A 19,989-nucleotide genomic window follows, 5' to 3' on the forward strand; every position below is an offset into this window, starting at 1 on the left:
GCAAACAAAACCAATAAATGATTTGGCAGTGGTGCTAATTGACATCAACTTCAAAAAATCACACAGAATCATCCATCCAAATGGTTTCTATAATTAAGCTGATGTTGTTTCTTGCTGATGGGTAATTTGGCATTTGTTCTTACAATGTGGGCACAGCACGTAACTCAATGGTCCACGAGCGAGCAAGCAAGGCATGGCCCAAGCTCAGGATTAGGACTCTTCTCCCCCACTCATCCATCTCCTTCTAGGTACCAGTGCCCAGGCTTGCTCCCAGTATGTTTGAACACAAAACGTGATGGTAACTCATTATCTCCAGGGTTGCCCACTCATCTGCAGACAGCTTCTCCAGTTAGAAAGTTCTCTGCACTAAAGAAATGTCTGCATTCCTTTAGCTTCCTGTCTCTTGCAGTCAGACCCACTAAGCCGCATCCCTTCCCATACAGCAGCCCCTCAGATACTTGGAAAGAGTACAAGTGCAAAGGTCCTCAGCGCAATCACCTGTGCTCTGACGACCTTACAGTGGGCTACAGCGTCCTCTAAAGCCAAACATCACACCTCCATACAGAACAACATCACACCATTATGTGATAGGACAGGCACGAATTACATTCCCAAGTAAGGTCCCATAAAAGTGTTCCTTAGCATACTTGAACCATTGTAACAAGTTTAAAAAATTTTCCTTTGGGCTTACAATATGGTCATCTACAAGTTAGATGGTGAGTCAGTTGTCTAGGATACTCAACCACAACAACACTGGTGACAGAGTTTTCTGACCTGTAAAATCTACTGATGTGACCACAAAGAATGAATGCCCTTAGATACATCATCCCCAACTATCTCAGACCACCAATCACTCATTCAGCAAATATGTACTAAGTATTACTGTGTGCCAGGCCCTGGGGACACACAGATGTCCAAGTTGGATTCCATCGCTGCCATCACAGAGCTTATGAGTGATGAGAGCTATGGCAGATGAATCAGCAATTACAATGAATGTAATAAACACCAAGACAGGGGAAATATGGCAATTAGACAGCATTATGACAGCACATGGAAGGAGGATCTAACTAGATTTGGAACATCAGGAAAGACTTCCTGGAGGAAGTAACATCTAAACTGAAACCTGACAAATGAATCAACATTAGCTTGATAAAATTGAGGGTGGGCTCGGAGTAGTTAATATGCTAGGCTCTGTGTTTATATATATTTGGTTAATTATTTTTTTCCCAATTTGAGAAATGAGGAGACTAAGGCACAAGGAGTTTAAGCAACTTGCCCAAGGTCACACAATTAGCAAAACTGAAAATCAATCCCAGGCTAGTCATCTAACCTCACCAGGTTATTTCTATGGATGGAAATCATTAACTGTAATTATCAATTTAAAGTATGGGCATGAGTAAGATCAGTCAGTGAGTGTGAACAGAGTAAGATCAGAACAAAACTGTTAAGAACGTTTTTTCTTAAGGAAGAGTCAGACAAGAGAGCAAAAGGAAACTGAGAAAGAAAAGACAGTAAAACGTAAGACAAACCCTGAGGAGGAGGCAGGGCTGTGACAGAGTCTTGGAAAGAAACCAAGGAAGTGTCCAGAGTCTGCAGCGTCTGAAGCCTGGTGAGGACCTAGAAGTGAGTGGTCACTGGAGTTTGCACCAGGAGGCCCCTTGTAGGAAGTTGGTGAGCCAACCTGAACACTGCTCAGTGAAGGAACCTCAACCTCCTCCAGCCACACGAAACCCGGTCAACATGAAGACGCCAAGTTATGTGAAGGTGCTTATGCTTTGAGCCAACTTTTTATTTTTTGATACAACATAAATAAAAAAACTGTCAAAAAGCCACAGTTATCACAATTTTCCAACAGCCGGTAAAGAAAATGTGATATCAAACGTAAGGTGGTTTAAGAACCACACTGAGCACTTCCTATTTGCAAAGGAATAGGAGGTTTATTTAAACTGTGTACACGAAGGATTACATTCTCATTCCCAAGGAAATGCTAACAGAGCCGCTGGAGACAGCCAAGAGCAGACACGCCCAGAGATGACCTCCTCAGAACTTCAGCTAACCATCCAATTCTTAATTAGAAACACAAGACTGCTTCGCTTTCTGCCAACTATTACAAGTCAGGGAAATCAGAAAGTAGGAAGTATTTATTGGGAGCAATAAAAGGAAAGCTACAATAAAAACTTATTTCACATCATTTCTGCATATGGCATCAAAATGTGGTTTAATTGTTGTCCCAATATTCTTAGCCTCAGGTTCCAAATTATCAAGTTGGTTTAGAAAATAAGCACCATGTAAACCTCATTTTCTGTAAGCGTTATGAGTTGATGGAGTGAGAACTGTGATTTTTGTTCATTATTTTCCTCAACTTCTCCCAGCTGCTGGAGCTGCTCCCCCCCATATCCCACAGTACCCACTATGTGTGTATTATATAACTTTTCAGAGGGCATCACTAGAAGCTTCCCAACACGTCTGTCTTGCTTACCAGGCCACCAGGCGGTGAAATACTATGCCTATTATCCTTGATTTCCTGTCACCTGTCTAGGGCACAGATGGGTACAAAATGGTTGACAAAGGAATAACACCTTTTCTGAGACAAATATTTATTGCCAACTACAGTAAAAATTTATTAAGTGTGCTGTGCCAATTTGGACACGATTTGAAAGAAGTTTACATTTACTCAAAGATCAAAGAGATTGCTTATGTAGGGATAAGTGATAAAACTTGGAACTGTTCTCAATATCCAGAATCTTGTTAAATAGCATTATTGCCATTAACTGTGGGTCTAACCATGAACTTCAAAACTATATGCTCGGACAGCATATGAAGAACAACAGTCATGCCACGCATCTTCATAACTTAGAAGGTTTTTTAAAAGCCTTTTATCATCTAACGATAAACTCCATAGCCCGTTTGGTTGTGTTTCCCATCACACATGACCGAGGTAAATAGTTCAAAAGTCCTGTCAGTAGTGGTTCCTTCTAAACACTTTTGTTATATTTTGGAAGTGATACAAATAAAGCAAAAACTGACAGACATTTAAATAGTTACCCAATGCAGAAAAGTACAGTCTTAGAAAATTCAGTCAAGGTTATTTTTATACTGACCAAAATAATGGGTTGAAACACTTGAAAACAAAAACAATCAAAAAATCTAATCAGGTGTTTGGCACACAACAGAAAAAAAAAAGTGATGTGAATAATTTTAATTTTTCTTTAATGTGAAATCCAGTCTCTTCAGAGACCAATTTGGGCTTCTCTTTCAACTGCTCTGTTCAAGCAATTCAGAGACGTTCTAGAAACTTCTGGACAGAAATCGGTAAAGGGCCAATGGAGACCGATTCCTGCAACACACTCAATGCCCTACAGCTGCACTCTGAGTCAAGTTCTCAAACAAATTCCTTTTCATTAGTGTAACTGGGAAAATATGTAATACTCAAGAGCCCCTAAGATTCTTTTGGCATATTTCCCTGAACAATTCCCAATACTTTTCATTTTGTCAGGCAAGGCAAATAAAGTGATGTGTAGGTGTAAATACCATGCGATGTGTAGCTGATGAAATACAGATGATTCTGACAGAATAAGAAATTCTAAAGTTTGAAGAATGGCTTTTTAAAGCGAATTAATCTGTTCTGCATTTGGGTTATTAACAGTAGAAAAAAAATTTTAATCCCGTTGTTTTCTACATTCCTCCCACTGTTGATATATTTAAATTGTGTTTACACATAAATTCAAATGTACAATAACAAATATATTGTTATTTAGATTTATTGAAAAAGTACTTGGGTATGAGTTTTAAAGCATGGGAAAAAAATTATGTTACGGTGGAAGGACACAAAGTGATCTTTATGACACAATCTCAATGTGTAAAAAGGACAAATGCACAGATAAAAGCCTGGGAGGAGATACAAAAATGTTTAACCCTTCTGAGTAATAAGATATTTAGTTTCTCCTTCTTTCTACTTTTCTTTATGTTAAATGTTTATACAATGAGCCAATATTATTTTCAGAATAAAACACCTTTAAGAAAAAAATTCTCCATTGAATGGGAGGATCATTCACGTTCCTAAAGAAGTTGCAACAGTGTACATAATGGATTGATGAGGTCACTTAACCATAACTGACTTGACCGAAAGTAAAAATATAGGGGTGATCTTTATTTCAAATGAACTTTTTGTGTTAGATTATAAATAAAATGATCTGTTTTAAACTAATCTCAAGCAGCCAGCTATTAAAAGATTAGATAACAAAGGCAGCTTACACAATATCATTTCTTGTGCTGGTGGGAAAATCTACTCCTCCCTCAGAGGAGTGTGGTATCCTTCAAGCTCTGCTACAGATGTATACACACATCTCTAAATCCTACCCTTGCAGCTTTCTTTTTTTTTTTTCAATGCAGTCGAAAGGAACCGTTTAATTTTTGTTCCTTCATGTCCTTTGAGAAGTAAAGGAACTTATATCACAATTTCAGACAAAATAACTGATGTCTGGGCGTTCAATTTGTACTGAAGAATTCAGGTTTAATTTTCATTTCTGTCTATGACACAGCAGCCTGGCTTCTTCAGCTCGACTGCACATATAAATGCTACAGAGAGTGCGGGGCAGTTCTCCTGGGTACAGGCCCCTGCGTGGTTGTAACCTAGTGAGACTGGTCACACTCCAGCATGTGGCTGGAGGCCAGGCTTTGACAGAGTGACTTTAAGTTAGGAACCTGAGAACGATACCAGAAGAACTTTTGTTTGAGCATCAATTTTGTGTTCCCAGTGAAGGGCAGGGCAATGTCTAGATTTGTGTTTTTATTTCCAATACTGAGAAGCCCAAAACAGAGTAAAACCACAGCCACTCCACATCAAAAATTACTGCTTGATTTTTACTTCGTTAACTGAGAGTGCGTCCTGAGTTTTCTACCCTGAACGGTGAGAAAACCAGCAAACCTACCTACCAAGGTCACCTAAGGCTTAGAGGAAGAGAAGCACACCCATGGACAAGAGGCTGAATTTGCTTTGGAACTTCTCCACATCCAAGAGTTTGTTTATCCACTGGCAACAAATTTGCATCAAGCATTCTTTCACCAAAGCAACACTGACTAGATGTCAGCTACAAACTCGGGGGAACCAGGAGTCCCCCCTAGTCAGCTAGCTCCTTTTACAGATTGGCCTAGAGGGTACCTGCAGGTGGGACCAACATCTCTCAGCAAGGAGTCTTTCTGCAGCTCCGTTATGCGGGACTAGGTTTGGGGAGGGGAATCCTAGGTTGGAAAGCACCCCATTAGGGTGGGGAGTCCAACTCTAAGTGAGCCTGAAGCCTGAAGGAGAAGGTTTAAGCCAAAAGCAACCAAGGTGCTTCAATAAGGTACGAATTCCTCAAAACTACAGTGCCTCTGAAAAACCCTGGCTGTTTACACCTTGTATAAAACAGCAACAGAAGGAGCTGGGGGGATAAGAGGGGGGGGTAAGTGGGAAGGTGGTAAAGAGAGGGAGAGGCGATAAGAAGAAATTATTATACCATTAAACAGGTGCTACTGTGCACGATATCTTCCTTTTTTGTAGTTTTTATCTTTATTTGTAGTTTTAAAACATTGAATTCACTTCTAGGGATTTTTCCCAAGGAGACACTGGACAAACACACGAGTATCTGTGCCCAAGGTTGTTAATTTTCACACTGTTTATATAATGGCCAAAAATGGGAAACAATTTAAGTGCCCCCAGATAGAGATTGATTAAATGAATTATGGGACATCCCTATGATGTTTGCAAACCATTTTTCTGCCTCGATAGACTTGAAGCATTAGAAACATGCTGTACTATTAGTGGCTGAGCCACGCAGTGCTTCTCAGTGTTGGGAAGACTTGGAAAATGGAATCCAGCCTCATCCCCACCCCCAGCATCTGATGTCTCTCGGATGCAAACAGTGAAATGGTATATTGTCATGAAAAATAACAACATGGCTCAGTATGGACTGCCACAGAGCTAGGTGCATGACAAACTGCTGAATAATCAAATCGCTGACTGGAGCAGTGCAAATGACCTCATTTGTGAAGGGCTGTATCTGTGTCAAGATGGTCTCAAATGTTAACAGCTGTTTCCTCTGGGTGCTAGGATTTGGGATGTTTCACTCTCTTGTTTATACTTTCTGGTATTTCTGAAATATTTTTACCATGAGTATAATTTTTATAACCAGAAAAAGAAAGAAAGCACTTACATTAATAATTAAATATGTAAAAATAAAGTAAACTATGAGTCAAGTCCAGTTATAAATGTCTCTGCCCGTTAATAGGCTTTTGTGCCTCAAGCATTGGCCTATATATCATTAGCAAGTCCGTGCAATGATGTTTCAAAACAACAAAGGAATTTATATGGTCTCTCAATGTTCCCTCAGGTCACATTGAATAAATATTTGAAATCCCTTGTTTTCTATTGTTTTGTTTCTCAGCTAGTGAATATATTTCTTTTTTTTTAATGAGGAAAAAATAATAAAGAAAACACTCCTTTTCATAAAAATTGTGCATTTCTTTTAAAAAATGACGAACACAAAAGAAAATGGCCCAACGACAATTTTGAAACACAAGAGAGAAACGGTGAGTTTTTATAATCCAAATACATCAATAAGAAATATTAAAGACATGAAGAGAATAACCAAAGTATCATGGAATTATCTGTACACTTTCCACTGAAATGTTATTTCTAAGTAGAACACACACACACAAAAACCCCTGCTCGTTCAAAATGTTTCCTTTTCAATTCTTATTTTAATTTTTATCCTGAAAAACAAAATGAAAAATTGAAGGTGGAGCAAGGGTGATCAAAACACAATATGAGAAACAAAAAATAAAGTAGTGAATCAACGACTCGTTACATTTCATACTGTGTGGAGACTAATTTGTTTTGAGTGGAAAATAAACTTATTATCTCACATGAAATGAAGGAATGCCAAGTGAAATGGACAAGATAATGTCAAATTTGCGAGTAGGATGGATTTGTGGGGTATGATGACAGACATACACAGGGATGAGTTTGATAAATGTCTCTCTGGTAAAATAGGTTAGAAAGCAATCTTACCCAGCAACTAAGACGTATTTTCCATCTGCTCGATCCTTTAACCTTTCCAGCAGCGACAGACGTACTTTGGCTTTGCTTTTGCCATAGATTTCAATTTCATCTGCAAGCAATCCTATCTCCTTGGCAAGGACATCCACAGCTTTTGGAGTCTGTGCTCTGGAAATCTCAATATCACTGTGGGGGAAAACACATAAGAGGCAAGAGTCTTCTCAGCTTAGGTGGTCGCTGCTAGCATGAAAAACAGCCATATGCCACGCCAACAATTAAATCAATGTGATAGCTTTGTGGTCCTTTCTCCCAAGCAGTATTTATCACAACTGCTAACAATTAATGCACATGAGAAAACAGTAACATAGCTTTAGGGAAGCAACTCTTAAAAACTCATCAAGATCCTAGAACTCTGCCCAGGTACCAGGATAACACCTATGCTATAGGAGAGGCGGCTGTGAGTGATAATGTGCCCAAATGTGTCCCACAACTATAAATCCACCATCGAGTTCCATGCTTTCTACGTGTTATTGATGGACTCATTAACCGTGAACAGACGGGTTATTGCATAATGCTTCCTTCTTCCTTCTTGGGCTAGCCCCACGATCTCTTGGCTATTCAAAAATATGGAAATGCTCTTTTGTTTTATCTGGGTCCATACTTTCCCTCTTTCTTTTCTATTTTAAGTCCAAAATCATATTTCAAAATATTTTATTAATTACCTAACTGTAATGGACCTAATGCCTGAAGCTCAACGTCAGGCACAGGAAATTTTAGGAGCTCCGGCGTTCTACTAGACAAATACTTTAACTATTCCATTTTCTCCTCTGGCGAGATGAGAACACCGCTGCTCATCGTACAGGAGTGCTACGAAAATCAGCATGTGCTGAACTTTTCAGAGATAGTCTTTTGGGGCTCCTGAGCACAGCCATTTTTAAAAATTTTTTTATTGGGGGTTCAGGCCATCCATCCGTCTGCTTGACTATCTGTTTGAGAGTGAGACCTGGCAAGCACAAGCCAGAGAATGGGAGAGCGGGCATCAGAGACTCAGTCTTAAGGGTTCACAGCCAAGAAGACAGTAGTCGGTTCCCTGACTGGCCCTGGACCCCTCCGTATTTGGGGGCACAGCAGTCTCTGCATTGGGCAGCAGATCACTCACTGCTCTGGACTTTTTGTTGCTACTGTTCACAATCTACTCTGAGGCCCCATACGACCCTATCGTCTCCTCCATGACCCTACAGGGACTGACCTTGGTGCACAGGGTAACAGTGACGCTGTCTCCAATCCGGACTTCTCAGAAGGGCACCAGAACAGCTCAGAGAGGGGAAAGGGCCCCTTGGGCCCAATGGGGCTTGGCTGTACCTCTGGCCAGATTACCCCCCTCCCCGCCCCGCAGCCTGCCTGCAGTTTCCTTATCTCTTCTCTTCCCCTGTCCTCGCTCCTACTCCATTTTGCTTCCCTGGCTACCCCTTTTTTTTGTGTCTCTCCTGCCACAATCTCCTAAATCATACAGCCCACTCTTGGAAAATCTCCAAGGTTTCTTTCTTCACCAGCTGAAGAATGACACACATCATTTTCATTTTTCTAAGTGATTTATAAACTACTCGGCCTGCCTTGCTTTCCCCAGTGGCTCTAGAAGTTAAATTTGGTTAAGCAAGGAAAGCACTTTTTTCCCCAAAGTAGAATTCATTTTGATTTATACAAAGATTGTGGTACAAGATTTGGTAGGGTCCATCTTGATTTTTAGTTTTCAGCTCTCTATAAGTAGAATTTTCTCATTTACTTTAAAACATTAAGGTCCTATAACAATATAAGTAACTTGGAAAGTATTTTATGAACTACAGAGATTATAGAACTACAGGGATGGTAGTACAAAAAACAGCATTCCTTGGAATTTATGTGTTAATGAACACAGAAGGTGACTGAGATGTTTCAGTGGTGAAAGCAGAGCTGGGAGGGTTTCACCAGCCCGGTCGGTGTCATCGAGCCACAGTGTTCAGTAAATGCGCAAGGAAACAGAGATCAATTCTAAAAAGCAACTGGTTATCAAGTGAAAACTTAGTCAATTACTGGAAGTTTTAACTATCAACACTCAGCTCTCATCCCAACGGTGGCGATGGGATCACCTGGGGAAGCCCTGGCATTATATTATGCCCGCCCAGGATGAGGGGCAAAGCCAGTTCACTGAGGTGGCAGGGAAGCCACAGAGGATTCATTATGAGGCTGGGAATGCATTTATTTCTCTGGCTCAGATAGCTTATCTAACTAATTATGTTAAAAATGCTGACACAATGTCTTCCAGTTTGTATTTCCAAATTTATACAGAGAGACTACGTAGCTTACACTTCATTAAATGCCACTCTGAAGAAAATATCCATCTGGTTTATGACAGAACATCCTGTCACACAGGAGATATCACCACGCTCTGAAGAAAGCTGAGTGCACGTCCCAAATGGAGTAGTGTTTGGGCTGGTTGGCCACTTACTCCCCAAGTAGAATGCTACATGGCCCTGAAGACCAAGATGACATATGTTGGGCATTTCTAACACTGAAAAGCATATTCCAAATATTACACTACTATATTTTGTCAAACCTAAGATAACATTATTTCATGGACTACGAAGTAGGAAAAAACATTACCATTTAATACAAGACACATTGATATCAGAAATGAAAAAATATGCACTTCAGAATTGAATGAATATGGTAAACACGTTCATTATTATTTAATTCTGGAGGACTTAAGTGACAGAAAAAAGAGTGTGGCACTCTGATTACAGAAAATGATCTACCATCAAAGCCATAATCCCACGAGTCATGCCTCCCATGTAATGGACCATTCTGGGTATCTAAGGCACTTCGATGAGCTGACGTCAGTATAAACAAATCACCCAGATACCTTGGTACAGGGGAGAGGGGCTGCAGTTTCAGGCAGTGAAGTCTCCACCTCGTGTACTGTTGCTCACGAAGCCATCTCCTTCCACTACTGACCATATTCTTTAGAAAGGACAGAAAGGAAAACATGTCAGGAGAGTAAAAGTTGACAAGGCATGCATCTCAACTGTGAAAATATTGTTGAGGCATGTCATGCCATGAAAAGAATTACGAAGTTGCATGACAGCTCTAGGGAATATCAGGAATCATTTTATTTTCATGTTATTTAATTTGTAGTTTTTTTTCTTAAAAAGGAAAATGTGAGATATATGTGCTATTAAAATAGTTTAAGTGTTCACCTAAAGACATCAAGTACAAAGATTAAAAGTATAGAGTGGATTCTTCACCTTGATTAGAAAAGAAAAATGAGGAAAATATGAAAATGCATAAATGATCAGCTTGGATGCCGAGCTTCCAAAATTTGTAACATAGTTTAAAGTATAATCCTTCCACATTGATAAAGAAGAATAAGCAAATTAAATTACTACTAAATAGTAATACAGACACACACAAGGAAATACAATTTGGCTTTAGTTGAGTTGTCACACATCCTTACATCCCATTTTGAAGTAAGTTTTACTGGTGTATTGTTACATATGTAAGAAAGAAACGAACTAAAACTTGCTTCTTTTAATTGTACTGGGGCAGGAATGAGCAGTTCAGTCTTCTCTGCCGCTAGTTAATGCCTTTGCTGGCAGCTGCTATCATTGTAGGCCAGGGGACCAGCAGAACTAAGAAGCTTGTGTAGTGGAGACTTGGGGATGTTGGGCTTTAGGTTGCAGACATGGTGTTGGCTCAACACGATGGCCACAAATTCTTTAATACCCCGCTCTTCCAGAGGGGAGCCCAATTCCCTTCCCTGTGAATGACTGGTGGCTCACTTCTAGCAAACAGGAAAAAAGGAAGCGGCGGTGTGTGACTTTGGAGACGAGGTCACAAAACCTGTGGCTTCCTCCTTGCTCTCTCCTTTGGATTACTCATTCTGAGGGAAGTTAGCTGCCAGGTCGTGAGCAGCCCATGAAGAAGTCCACAAGATGAGGAACAAAGGGACGCTGCCCATAGCCAATGAGGAATTAAATACACCAACAGCCATGTGAGATGCCATCTTGGGAGTGGGTCCTCTAGCCCCAGTGGAGCCTTCAGATGACTGCGGCCCCGGCCAATATCATGATTTCAACTGCACGAGCGACTCTGCACCAGAACCACCCAGCTGAGCTGCTCCCACATCTCTAACCCACAGAAACTATGAGATAATATTTGTTGTTTGAAGTTGCTAAATTTGGGGGGTAATTTATCACACAGCAACACAAAAGTAATGATGGACCCTGAGTTGGGTCCCTTCCCCTTATTTATCACGTGACCAAAGGCAAGTAACTTAATTTTTCTAAGTTTCCATTTCCTTATCCATCAAATGGAAATAACATTGTCCTATAGGATTGCTGTGAGAATTAAATGACGTATGTGTGCAAAGTATTTAACGTTGTGTCTGTTAAACAAAAACCTTGTAAAACATTAGTCACCGTTACTCAAAGCTCCAGACCCCAAAATTTTTAAATAGCTGTGTCAAACCAACCTGAATCCGCAGAGCTGCAGCAAGGAGGCTCACCTCATCTTCTGCGATGAGACCGCTAAAATGTATGCTGGGAGAACCACATCCAAGCTTGCCTGTAAAAAATTTGAGAGGGGAGGGAAACAAAACAAAGACTTTCAGCATAATGTCTGTTATAACCAACTGCTCCTTTGAAAAAGTTGGTACATGGAATGACGTTCTCATTTTCAACCAAGGAAGTTAGGAAGTAGCACAGCCTTGGGCCACAGACTTAAACTGAATTAAAATCTTGCCTCTACCTCTTATTAGCAAATGAGACGTTGAGTGTGTTAATTAATGTTAGTAATATCAACCTCATAGAATTTTGTGACAATTCAATGAGACATGGTATGTAAACTGCTTGGCATATGTTGCGCACGAGGTCTGACAATTAAGTTCGCGAACTCATCCTAGAAAAAGTGGTGCATACCTCATTGCTGAGTATCACTATGGTCACTTTTGAAGTACTCCCCTTAGGAAGCTGTGCACCAATGTCAGCACCTAGTCCACCCTTCAAAGCAATTGTGGAACTCTTTCTGAATTGTCCATCAGAACTGTTGTCCTATTACCCTTAATATTCTGAATGTCATCAAAATGTCTTCCTTTCAATATTTCCTTTATCTTCTGGTAAAGAAAGGAGTCACTGGGGGCCAGATCAGGCGCCGAGGGTGGGTGTTCTGATACAGTTTTTTGTTAACTGGCTAAAAACTCCTTCACAGAAAGTGCCACGTGAGCTGGTGCATTGTCATGATGCAAGAGCCAGGAATTGTTGGTGAAAAGTTCAGGTTGTTTTTGTCTAACTTTTTTACACAGCCTTTTCAGCACTTCCAAATATAATAGTAAGCTTGGTTAACTGTTTGTCCAGTTGGTACAAATTCATAATAATCCCTCTCATATAAAAAAATGTTAGCAACATCGTTGCAACGAGTTCCCGAACTTAACTGTTACACCTTGCATGTTTAAACAACACATACAAAATAAAAGCAATTTCACTCATGAATATGAAATAAAAGAAGGGGGACTAACTTATATTTTGGCAGGATAAGCCCTGCCAAAGTGTTATGGGAAAGATCAGGCTTTCTTTGATAATTTAAAACATCCCTGTCATCAAAACAGAGAAATTTTAGAATATGAATTTTAGGAAAGACCTGGTTTTCAAATTAGAGAGGCATTTATAAGAATTCTGCTTTTCCTTCCTTTAATTGGCAGTTAAAGTTTATCAAAAGTAAACACATATGTAAAATGCTTTAGCCTACACCCTCCTTTGAAAAAAAAGAAATATTTCTAATAACATCTCTTTCGAATTAAGAAACTGTTTTCCTCTTTTTTGGCCACTCCACTTTTAAATTATCCATTTCAAGAGAGCACAAAACACTTAAGAGTAAGTGTTTTGTAATGTACTATTGTTAAATGTATTAAGGGTATTGGAAAATCAGATCCCTCAAGTATTGTTTAAAGATTAGCCACACTTCAGTTTTATAAATCACATTTAGGCAAAAGTCAAGAGTCTAGAGAATGAGAGAGATTTGTTTTGTTTTGTTTGAATCACTAGAGATCTGACCTAAAGGTCCTGTCCAACCCATATGGAAAAGAAATATGCTTCTCTCATTCTTATCTCTATCTTTAAATGATGGAGAAATAGGAAAAAGCTACAGCCTAAGAGATGGTATCAATTTATAAATGCATGTTCCCGGAACAGAATCACAAATATCCATGTGAATGAAGAATATTTCGCCTATAGCATTATACAGTGAATAATTCTTCCCATGACCTCAGCTATTGCATTGCATAAAATAGAACGTGGCTAAAATCAACAATGATTTTAAAACACAACACAAAATGCACATAAACATATTTTAAACCTTAGAAGAATCTTGTAGGAACCAATATTTCTCTTTATGAAGGAACAGTTATCTGAATTTTTTTCCCTTCTACTATATTCCATCCAATAAAACTAAGTGTAATTTTTTTTTTTTTTTTTTTTTAGTGTTAAAAAATGTAAGATGGCTATCTCAAGGTTACTGGATCAGAAGTTACTGTAATTTTTTTCTGTTTACTATTCTGGATTTCACAAATTTTCAAACATGAAGACTGTATTGTTTTGGTAATAGGAATCAATGCATCCTAACACTGAATTACGAGTTCTGAGCCTGGAGAATTTGAAACAACTAAGATGGTAATCAATGAATCAGGAATACATCCTTAATAAATTTCATGGCTAAAGAGAATTGAGCAAGGAAATGATTATCTCACCCCCGCCTGTGTAGCGGGAGGGCCCCACCCCGAGGGCTGTCTACATTTGGCCTGAGAGTCCACCAGGGGTCCCATCCTAAACCAAATGGGTCTTTTCACTTCTCACTAAACACTCCCCATTAACTCAGGGTTCCTTCAGGGACAAGTCAATGAATCACTTTAAAAGATAGCCTTTCATTTATAATTTCTGCTATAATAACCAAACTTTCCACAATAAGAAAATTTAAGGCTACAGTGTTATAATGCTTTCCCTAGAAATCAGAACAGGCCTTTCAGACAGGAGCGGTTGTGAGACCACCCTGGGACTTCTGCCAGAATAAATGAAGTGGGAGGGACCAAGGCAAATTCTTTGGTCTTCTTGCCATCTCAGTTATATGGAAACATTTCAGCATTTTTTTGCAATCTGGCCAAGGGCACCCTCCTTATCACAAAAGCACTGTATGAACCCATAGACTGAACTCTAAATATTTTATCCCCCTCTAGAAGAACAAGTTATTCCAAAAAGATTTGTGCTAAGGTTTGAAAACAGGAAGAACTAAATATTACAATTAGTATAGATAAAACTTTCAAAAAATACTGGTGATTAATTTTTAAGTTAACTATGTTAACCTCTTAGGATAAACAGTAAAATGCAATAAATGAAATTTTAGTACAATTTTTGTGACAATGCTCAAGAGTTTCACTTGGAACTTAAAACATCTGAATTCTACCAAACAACTATGTATTACTATTTTTTAAAATAATACAATGTAAGAATCTTCAGAGCAAGGAATGTAATTAAAATGTTAGTATTATGTAAAAAGCTTTTTAAAATCACTGAAACCAAATTAAGAAGAAATTAATACAGACTTGTTTATTCTAAGTAGCTTGAGCCTTTTAAAAAAGTAAAAAAGAGTAAATATGTTGTATTGAGAACTAATTAAAATTTGAAATGAAGAACTGGCAATAATGTATCTCAGGGATAGGTCCAAAATATCTAGAATTTCCTGGGAAAAAATTAAATAAAACTGGTAATAGATACAATGACTTTTAGAATAATTAAAGCTCAAGAGTCATAAGCAAATATCCCAAATGCACTAGGATACCGGTTAAATTACACGCATGCCTAGTTTCTCTAAAACTGCCTTCTTACATTCCCAGAATTTCATGGGACTGCTTCCTTCCTTGGGCTTGATTTTTCAAACATAAACTTACATTCTGCTAACAAGAAGCCTGGAAGTTATTTTGTGTGCTGGTGGTGTGGCACCAATGAAGTGGAGGGAGGAAGTAGACCGACATTTATTGGCAGCTACCTATGAAAGAGGCAGTGCACCTAAGGTGTGTATCTTACTGTATTTATTCCCCCCAACAGCCTTGCTCCCATCTTCCCCACAAGGACAATGAAGATCAGAGAGCTTAAGTTATTTGCTTAAAATCACACAGCCTATTAGTACAATGATATTAAGAGGTCAGACAGATTAAAAACCCCTGCCATCTCTGAGTAAGATCAATGCTGATCCCAAATTCCATGTTCTTTCCATTACATTATACTCCCTTCAAATCCATAAGAGGGAAGGCTCAAATGCCCCAGGATTCCCCCAGTTCATTAGCATGAGCCCTGGGATAAACCCAGAGTTCTGCCCCCACTCCACACTAAACAGAATTGTGTTCCCTTCAAGTTATGCTGTAAACTATACTGACCCACAAACTTGCTGTTTTAATACTGTTCTCTGGGCCCAAGACATAAGACCAGTTTCTTCTCCTTTGTCTCATATGGTAATAAATAAATAAATAAATATCAGGAAATAAATCCTAATACTAGGGTACAAAATGGTCTTCCATTACAAAATCCTACCTCACTTCTTTCATTTGAAATACTTTTTTTAATAATAAAAAAATTAGTTATCCTTATAGCTCGAAAACTGAACACTGCCATATCCCTGTTTTAAATCTAAACAGTAGAGTCATGCCATAGGAGAGTGAATGGATCCAACAAGTTAGGGGCAATTGTTTTACGAGCATGATTTCTGGGATACCAGCCACCAGGAAAATCTCTCCAGAGATTAGGTATGCAATAAAATACCTCTACAGAATTACCTCATCATAAACCACAACATCCCATCTTTTGTTATGGGGGGAGGGCTGGGTAGGGAAACCCTGTACCACTAAGGTGAGTATAAAAATTTCATTATAAAAACCCGTGTTCAATCAATCACAAGTTTATTAAAAATTCTTTGGCTCTTAAGTTTAAATAAAAGCATCTTTCCTTTTAATAACGCTTGAAAAAGTCTATTCATTTGTTCAAAGGGTCAAGATTATATGAAAAGAGGGTAGCGGGGATCTTTCACCAATTTACTCATGGATTAAATTTTCATACTAATCACGGCTGCTAAAATTAAAACTTGGACTACTGAGAAATGTAATGCTATTTATTATAAATAGTACCAACTGGAAAATGCTCATTCGTTTTATCAACACAGCAAGCTTTTATCTTTGTCTTTGCTCTGTCAGCCATGCTTTTAAGGGGAGACGCGTTTAAGGAAATGTCTGTCTAATTCTGCAACTAACTGGAACAGCAATCAGAGTACAATTCTGAGCTCATATTTATGCACTCATCCAACACTCAGTATTTACTGAGCAGTTACTATGTGTCAGGAACTATGCTGGGCTCAGTTACTATGTGTCAGGAACTATGCTGGGCTCTGGGTGTTCAAAAACAAGAAAACTACTACTGAACGAGATAAATGTAAAATAAACTAACTGCAGAGAGATCCAAGATGGTGAAGTAGATAAACACTGTGCCTGCTTTGTGCCATGAACAGATTAAAATTACGACTAAATTACAGAACACTCAACCTGGAGAACCATCTAAAGTCTGGCTGAACAGAAGTTTTATAACTAAGGATATAAAGAAGCCATGACAAGACTGGCAGGAGGTGTGGAGAGGCGAAATAGGCCCCAAACCTCCCTGTGGTTGTTGAGAATATGGAGGGATATCTCGGCCATAGAGGTTCCCCCTGGAGGAGTGAGAGATCCCAGCCCCACACTGACCTTCCCAGTCTGGAGTACTGGGGTGCTGGGAAGAGGAGCCCTCACAACACCTGGGCGTGAAAAACAGTGGGGATTCTGACCATCAGGAAGGCGGCAGGAAACCCAGGCTTCCTCCTAAAGGGCCTTCACACTGACTCACTCACTCCCAGGCACTCACCTTGTGCCTTGTGCTCCAGCGGAGACAGTAACTGGGGGGGGGGGGGGTGTTGGAGACATGCGGGGCGGGGGGGCGGGGGGGAAGGTGGGGGGGAAGGGGGCGGCGGGGAGACTGGGGGTGTGGCTTCAAGGCAAGGGCTAGAGGACAGTTGAAATTTTCCCTGTGGGGGAGTCCTCCTCCCCTGCAGCTGGCAGACAGACGCCATCTTTCCTAAGCTGAGCCCGCCCTCCTATGCTTACGGCCAAATCTGAATCTGATTGGCCTATTGAGGTCCGCAGCTCTGCCCTGCTGATTCACTGGGACTCCGCCCCACCAAACTCCCCCAATGCTGGAGGCACTTTATTGAAGAGCAGCCAGCCCTGCCTGCATTGCACTCTTTCTTTGAAAACTATCGGAATCTGACAGACCCCAGGTGGGTGGCGAGTGGCCTTGGTGTGCTTTGCTGAGTAGCTTCAGGCTCAGCACTGGCACCAAACCAGAATCTATATTAACCTGGTGACCACAATTCTTCTCACTCTAGTGACTCCCTGAAACCCTGCCTCACCCAACTTGCATACCACATGAGGCTTTATCAGTGGCTGAAACCTTAAAGGAGCCGGTGGGTGGCAGCAGGCTTCGGGGTGTGCTGGCTTTCTGCAGAGCTACCCCAAGCCTGGTACCGGTGGCAAACATCCTCAGTTCGCTCTCAGTTTGCAGCGTGGACTTTCCTACGTACCTCTATGGTTAGCACAGGCAGCAAACAAGTGTGGATTGCTTTGTAGCTCCTACCAGGTAGTCCTCGGCTGGTCACAGGCACTGGATGAACTGGGCCTGCACCGGACCCCCTCCCAAGAGGCCCCAGAACCAACATTCTTGGAGGTTGGCTTCAGACCGTAGCAGAGCAGTGCCCAATTAATCCCACAAGGGGCATACACGAAGGGTGGTCTCAACAGGCACCAGAGCCTGCTAAGGTGAATCCTACTCAGTGGGGAAAGGCCCTGCAAAACAGCCTGTAAGCTGTGGATGTAGCCAAGCCCCAGAGTCAATCAGCCTGAGGGTCAATCCCACCCACTCATGTGCTAATAGCAACCAAGGCTCAAATATAACAGGAGGCAGGATGGCACACATATCCCATCTAAGAGATACTCCTGGAGTACCACATGACCAGGGGCACCTACTACATAAGGCCACCTGACCAAGACTGGGGAACATAGCAGATCCACCTAATGCATAGAAGCAGAGAGGCAGCCAAAAGGAGGAAACAAAGAAATACATCCCAAATGAAAGAACAAGAGAAAACTCAAGAAAAAGAACGAAAGAAAATGGAGGTAAGCAACCTACCAGGGACAGAGTTCAAAACAATGGTTATAAGGATGCTCAAGGAACTTAGTGAGAACTTCAACAGATAGCAAGCATAAAAAAATATTTAGAAACCATTAAAAAAAGAACCAGTCAGAAGTGAATACAATAACTGAAATGAAGAATACACTAGAGGGAATCACCAGCAGACTAGAAGAAGTAGAGAACTGAATCACTGATTTGAAAGAGAAGGTAGCAGAAAACATCCAATCAGAAGAGCAAAACGAAAAAAAGAATTAAAAAAATGAGGATCGTTTAAGAGACCACTGGGACAATGTCAAGTGTAATAACATTCACATCATAGGGGTACCAGAGGAAAAGAGAGAAAGCAAGGGATTGAGAATCTATTTGAAGAAATAATGACTGAAAACTTTCCTAACCTGGCAAAGGAAATAGACGTACAAGTTCAGGAAGCACAGAGAGTCCCAGACAAGATGAACCCAAACAGGTCCATACCAAGACACCTCATAATTAGAATGACAAAGGTTAAAGACAAAGAGAGAATCCAAAAAGCAGTAAGAGAAAGGCAACTAGTAACTTCTTAGGAAGCTCTCATAAGATTGTCAACTGATTTCTCAACAGAAACTTTGCAGGCCACAAAGGACTGGCAGAAAATATCCAACGAGATGGAAAGCAAGGACCTATATACAACCAAGGGTTCTCTACCCAGGAAACTATCTTTCAGAATTGAAGGACAGATAAAGAGCTTCACAGACAAGAAAAAGCTAAAGGTGTTCATCATCACCAAACCTGTATTACAAGGAATGTTAGAGGGACCTTTTAAGATGGGGGGGAAAAAAGATCAAAATTATGAATAATAAAATGGCAATAGCTACGGATCTATCAGCAATTACTTTCAATGTAAATGGATTAAATGCTCCAATCAAAAAATATACGGTGGCTGAATGGATAAAAAACAAGACCCTTACATATGCTGTCTACAAGAGAATCACTTCAGATTGAAAGACACACACAGACTGAAAGTAAAGAGATGGAGAAAGATACTTCATGAAAATGGAAATGAAAAAACAACAACAAAAAAAGCTGGAGTAGCAATACTTACACCAGACAAAATAGACTTTAAAACAAAGGCTATAATAAGAGACAAAGAAAGACCCAGTAATCCCACTTTTGGGTATTTATCCAAAGAAACACAAACGCTACTTCAAGGGGACATGTGTATCCATATGTTCATTGCAGCATTGTTTACAATGGCCAAGATGTGGAGGCAGCCTGGGTGTCTGGAGATGGATGAATGGATAAAGAGGAGGTGGTACATATACACAATGGAATACTGCTCAGCCATGGAAGGAAATGGATTCTTGCCATCTGTGGCAACATGGATGGACCCGGGGGGTATTGTGCTAAGTGGAATATGTCAGACAAAGACAGATGCGATGTGATTTCACTTATATGTGGAATCTAAAGAACAAAATAAACAAAACAGAAACAAACTCATAGATACAGAGAACATTTTGATGGTTTCTAGACGGAAGGGGTTTGTGGGGCAGTGTAAAAAAAGGGAAGGGAGGGGCAGCCAGTTAGCTCAGTTGGTTCAAGCGTGGTGCTTTTATCAACAAGGTTACTGGTTCAATCCCCACATGGGCCACTGTGAGCTGCGCCTCCACAACTAGATTGAAACAACTACTT

General features: G+C 40.2%; 1 protein-coding gene across 1 annotated transcript in view; it reads right to left on the reverse strand.

Moving 5' to 3' along the window:
- The window catches only part of MTHFD1L (methylenetetrahydrofolate dehydrogenase (NADP+ dependent) 1 like), a 186,877-nt gene that overhangs the window by 136,713 nt on the left and 30,175 nt on the right, over positions 1-19,989 (reverse strand). The window contains exons 9-11 of the mRNA XM_081044590.1: positions 11,547-11,638; positions 9,939-10,036; positions 7,052-7,225 (exon numbers count right to left, since the gene is read on the reverse strand). Coding sequence (XP_080900716.1) covers positions 7,052-7,225; positions 9,939-10,036; positions 11,547-11,638 — 364 coding nt within the window. The remainder of the gene's footprint in view (positions 1-7,051; positions 7,226-9,938; positions 10,037-11,546; positions 11,639-19,989) is intronic.

This window comes from Rhinolophus hipposideros (genome assembly GCF_964194185.1).
Source record: "Rhinolophus hipposideros genome assembly, chromosome: 3".
Classification (NCBI taxonomy): domain Eukaryota; kingdom Metazoa; phylum Chordata; class Mammalia; order Chiroptera; family Rhinolophidae; genus Rhinolophus; species Rhinolophus hipposideros.